Source organism: Nuphar pumila, chromosome 13 (genome assembly GCF_984573655.1).
Source record: "Nuphar pumila chromosome 13, dmNupPumi1.hap1.1, whole genome shotgun sequence".
NCBI classification, from domain to species: Eukaryota; Viridiplantae; Streptophyta; class Magnoliopsida; order Nymphaeales; family Nymphaeaceae; genus Nuphar; species Nuphar pumila.
The window spans coordinates 76,162,149-76,167,589 of record NC_143261.1 but is presented as its reverse complement, the minus strand read 5'-3'; the positions used below and the strand labels follow the sequence as shown (position 1 = coordinate 76,167,589).

Sequence of the window (5,441 nt, the reverse complement as noted above, 5' to 3'; positions counted from 1 at the left end):
CACCATTGCCACCTACCAACAGGCATATGGGGAATACACTTGTGGCATCCTCTGTTACCATTTTGCCATTGTTCAGCGCTTGCATTCACTATTCCACCTTGCAAAATGCATTACAAAGAACTCCAGTTGCTATGTGAGGACCTGGGTATTCTTGGGCGAACTGGATGGTGATGACATGGCTGGTGGCAACCAACCTCCGGTTAGCTTCAGAGGGAGCTGTGAATGAGAAGTAGATGCCAAATGCGAGAAATGTGGTAGAGGATGTAGTTAGGTCACACATGAAAGCTGAGATGCATGGGGGTGCTGGTTACAGACTTTGCTAAGCAGAGCAAGTTTGAGGAGCAGCACATCCATGGGCTCATATTGGAGAAGAAAGGGATCAGTGATCAGGAAGGTTCAGAATGCAGGGAAGAGGATGATACTGTAGAGGAATATTTGGGAAGGATGAGAGGAGTGCTGAGATAATGCAGTGTACAGTTGGGATGGTTGAGTTGTTTGTGAAGAAGATGATACTGAAGCCATGGTTGGCAAGGGTAGCAACAAGGCTGATGGAGAAGAGGTGGCTTATGCCAAAACAATACTCTACTTTCCACAATCCATAAATGTGGTGATGGTGACGGCGATGGTAATGGTGGGTTAGAAGAATGAAACAGAAATTTTGGTAGGAAAAATAAAGAATTTAGAAGATTGAATGATAGACAAGTGATTAGAATGCTGAAGTCACTAAGTTGGGAAGCAATATAAATAATTGTTGGTTGGTCATTTAAAGAGGAAAAGGGAAATGTGCAAGAGAAGGCCGTGTTTTGGTGTTCTCCAACCTTGTAAATGTAATAGACATCCACTCTACCAGTGCATGTGCAGAGGATATGGTGTTTTGGTGGGAAGAATGTCAGCAGATGTGATTACACAGCAAAGCAGGTCAAGTTGGTCGTGGAGAAGACTATGCTGAAGCTGCATAGTGCAAAGGTTGCTGAGTTCCCAATGTGTCAATGATGGTGGTTGCAATGACACATTAGAAGATCATAACAGAAATTGTTAAAGACTGAACAACTGATTAGTGAAAAGGAGCAACCAAAGCATTAAGCTGGAAAGTTAAACGATAAGAAGTGAACATTATAATAAAAAAACAGTTATGGAATGTGCAGTTTTGAGCGACAAAAGGCCCATATTTATGTTCACAATTAACTCACTGAATGCAACCTTTTTCAGCTATACTAAGCAACATACTATCAAGACCTTGGAGATGCAGCATCAAGATCACAGAGCATCTCTTGAGATCACCTCAAAGGAAATTCCATTTTCTTGGAGGCGCTCTTGTAGATTGGTTGGCCCCAAAACGATCCCAGCAGTAAAAACACCACCCTTGGGTAGGTTATCACGCTGTTCTAGTAGAATAAGAGCACATTGCACCAGAGCTATGGGAGTAGTCACATACCCAATTTCAGGTCCTGAAACTCTGGTTATAATTTGCTTGTCTGGTTTTCCACAGATCTTGCTTTCATCACTGTAACCACGTCCCACAAACCACATCTTGAAGGAAGCACTTCTCACCTCTTCCTCTGTAGGTCCTGTTCGTCTGAACAAACCAAAGGTGAAAATCTCAGGATAGTTCACCACAAGATTGCGGCAAAACTGAAACTGCGCAAAGAGACCAATGATCATCCCAACTAAAATTGTACGTGCAACAGCCCAGAAAGACTTGAATCCCATCTTGACACCAAAATAGACTGGTCTAACCGTGGACCAGAAACTTGTTCTCTTCTTGATATGCTCTTCGCTTTCATTAGCTCCGGGGAGACCGTGTGGGTTATTTGTCAAAGTTGTGAGTGTCCTTCGGACAACAACAGCATCAGCTGAAGGTAATTTCACTGCCCAAAGTCCAAGCGAATTTTGATGCTCCAGTGATCCTCCTTTGCTAGGAGGTGGACCTGGAATCTGCAATCAAGCATATATTTTAGCAAACTATGCTCACGAGCCTAAAAGTCTCCTACAAAGGAGAAAGAAAAAAGGAAATTTCTGCATTTAGATTAAGAAAAATTACTTTCGCCTTACAAGCCTCGTAAGTCATGCCTAACATTTCCCAGGTAAACTTGTAAAATATGTGGTGCAATATGAATACTTTTTCAGATACTTACTGCAAGCACTACTCGATCAAAGCATAACCAACTTTATGACCAACTCTCTTCAGTTGTCAATAACAAATCCAACAAAGGACTAAAAATGTCAAAATATCTTCATGTACCTTAATCCATAGTGAAACAAAAATACCAGGGACGATGAGATTCTTTCATGTATGTGGCCATAATCTGTATGCCCATATACAGACTAAAGCATCAACTCCAAGCCAACCAGCTAATGCTTTTTCTCTTTGCTCTTTGTTCTCCTAGTTCCAAATACCTTACAGATTGTTGTGAGAATTTTTACATATTGGATGTCTGACTTCTAAATTCCTAAAAATGAACTGGTTTCATTATTGCATTTTTCTTTTTTTGATTTATAAACAGAAGAAACCACACTTGGCACAAAGACCTGGTCGTGCTGGCTCAGCCTGCCACACCTACGGTTGTCATGCTGCCGGCATAAAACTCCGAGGCTAAGACCCCCACCCCGGGGCCTATGCTGGGTGTCAGCTTGCGCAAAGGAGTGACACCAATGGGAATCGAACCTTGACCGCCTGTCTAGAAGCCAAGGCCCCACCCCACTACGCCAACCCCCTTGGGGCTGGTTTCACTGTGCAAATTGAAAACTACTAGGCCCCTATATTTTCATAACTGTAGTGGGTTGAAATTCTGCAGCTCCCAACACAAACAATGACATTGTCCCGTTACTCCCATAGCACCTTGAGTCAGCTAAATCAAGAAATGGTTTGGCCTAGTCACCTCTTGACTACCACCATCCTAGAAACTACCAACTCTAACTAAAACACACTAGTTGTTTGAAAGGAAAAAAGAAGAAAACACTAAGGGCATGTTCGGTTGCATCTTTTAGAATCACTCTCTCAGGCCCCTGAGAGTAATTGTAAAAGAAGCCTGAAATCTCATGTTCAACCAAACAAGAGATTTCAGGCAGTCGTGATTTTCGAATCATTCTGATTCGAAATCACGGCAACACATGAGATTTCAAATCTCATAGGTTTCCCTGGGATTTCACTCTGATTCCAAATCAGAGTGCAAGTTCAGGGGCCGAACGTACCCTAAGGGTGCATTGCATTGTATTTTTGAAAAGTGAAAATACTGCTCAAAAGAGATTCACTTTCAAAATCTTACGAGATTTCAAATCTCATGAGACTTTTTGGAGTTCTGTGCCAAAAAGTTTTAGTTTTTGTTGCTTTTTGGGGTACTGATCAAATGAGATTCACTTGTTGGACATTTTGGGTCTGGGTCCAACCCATAAGGTGACCCGGTTTGACACAGTTAGTGGGATCTTCAGAGAGAAGTTAGTGGATAGTTAGCGGGTGGGAGTTACGTGAATGTGGCCTCTCCACATTCACGTAACCACCTCCTATCTCCCATTATATAAAGGGGTTTGGGCTATACGTATGATGAGAGACATCAGCCAAACGGCCTCATTGCCCACATTCAGGAAATTCCTTATTGGATTCAGGGTTCTGCTCACCATCGACCTAAGGCCTGGGCTCATCGTGGGCGTCTATAGGCTGAGGAGAACGCTAAGCACCCGCACATCACTTTATGGCGTCTACATGTATGCATTTACATTTCCGCTCAGTATTTGCAAATACGCCAACATCACTTTCTAAAGTTTATTAGGAAGTGAATCTCATATGATCAAACCAAACGTACCCTGAAAGAATCCACTCAGATTTCTAAATACTTCAACAGAATTATGAGATCGTGTCCTTCAGCAGAATAAGACCAAGCTAAACTGAGTGACAGCATCTAAAAGTTTCACTAGAAAAGGCTGAATTCAAGAAAATCAGTCCATATTCCATAACACAGCTTCCAACCAACAGAAAGGGAAAACAGAAGGTAAACTGCATTTGATTAGATATTCTCTAAAAAAGTACGAAGAAGTATCAGAGTTCTTCCTAAAATTTCATGGTAGAGCTTGGATAGCTACCATATAGGAGCATAAATACTATGATTTGGGACATAGTCTCTCTCTCTCTCTCTCTCTCTCTCTCTCTCTCTCTCTCTCTCTCTCTCTCTCTCTCTCTCTCTCTCTCTCTATATATATATATATATATATATATATATATATATATATATATATATATATATATATATATATATATATATATATATATATATATATATATATATATATATATATTGGTATCATGCTCATGTATTGTATAAGGAACAGAGAGAATAACACTCTGGAGTGGAGACTGGAATTTGATTACCTGAAGCCTGGGCGGTTTCGGCCTTGACCTCCTCAGCTTCTGTAACTCTTCGACGTTGGCCACACCCAAGACCGCCGATTCGAGGGTGCCGACATTCCCCACCATTCTCTTCTCTGACTCCAGAACGACGTAGGCTTCGACGCTGTGCGGCACAGCCGGAGGCACCCATTGCCGGGAATTGAAGAGGACGCCCATCTCCGCAGGGATCGAATCGAACCCGCAAGCGGAGATGACGAGGGCGCCGGTCTCAGAGGCCCTCTCCCGGTACTTCGCCTCCATCCGCTCCATGAACTCCGGCTCGCCGGTGATGTCGAGGTAGTCGGTCCCGGCCTCGACGCATGCAGCGACGACTGGCTCACCGTAGAGGCGATAGGGGCCGACGCAGTTGAGGAGGAGCTTGGTTCTCCGGCAGAGGGAGGAGAGGGAGGAGGGGTCGGAGACGTCGGCTTTGAAGATGGGTAAGGGAGGGTGGGGCGAGGGGGAGGATGCCCACCTGAGGGAGGCCTCTACCTTGTCCGGATTCCGGCCGGCAAGGCCGATTCTGGTGAGGGAATGAGGTGGGGAGTTGAGAAAACGAAGGGCCTCCCGGATGACGTACTTCCCCGTGAAGCCTGAGGCTCCGAGGATCACTATGTCCATCTTTTCCTCCTCCATTCTTCTTCTTCTTCTTCTTCTTCTTCTTCTTCTTCTTCTTCTTCTTCTTCTTCTCTCTCTCTCTCTCTCTCTCTCTCTCTCTCTCTCTCTCTCTCGATCTCGATCTCGATCTCTCGAGGGTGCAAGCAAACTAGGTGGGTCGTCTCTACAAATGGTAACTAGTCTTGCGGATTTTTTACCTATCACCGCCCGACTTTTAACCCACAGTAACACAAACAATTCACCCAACCTCTGCCTACATAACTGTGGTAAACCAGAGGCCGTTCAAAGCGAAACACTGTTTTATCCTTTTTTTTTAAATAAGATTACACTTTACCCTTCTCTTCTGTTTTTCACCATTTGTTGTATTCTGTTCGACTTCCTTCTCTCCAATTTATAGTTTCTTAACTTTACAATATCCATTTTCTTTCCCCATTCTGATATT

At 43.5% G+C, this 5,441-nt stretch overlaps 1 protein-coding gene across 1 annotated transcript; it reads right to left on the bottom strand.

The window, feature by feature from the left end:
- Window positions 1-1,083: 1,083 nt before the first annotated feature.
- On the bottom strand, window positions 1,084-5,086 carry LOC149818766 (Saccharopine dehydrogenase). The gene is made up of 2 exons (XM_089984303.1): window positions 4,364-5,086; window positions 1,084-1,935 (listed from the first exon to the last, which is right to left on the bottom strand). The coding sequence occupies exons 1-2, from the start codon at window positions 5,015-5,017 to the stop codon at window positions 1,258-1,260; spliced, it is 1,332 nt and encodes a 443-aa protein (XP_089840429.1). The 5' UTR covers window positions 5,018-5,086; the 3' UTR covers window positions 1,084-1,257.
- Window positions 5,087-5,441: the final 355 nt, after the last annotated feature.

Excerpts from the sequence above, each read along its gene's own strand:
- LOC149818766 (XM_089984303.1), bottom strand. The coding sequence starts at position 5,017 with ATGGAGGAGGAAAAGATGGACATAGTGATCCTCGGAGCCTCAGGCTTC. Across the intron at positions 1,936-4,363 it reads CGAAACCGCCCAGGCTTCAG|ATTCCAGGTCCACCTCCTAG; the intron begins GTAATCAAATTC and ends GCTTGATTGCAG.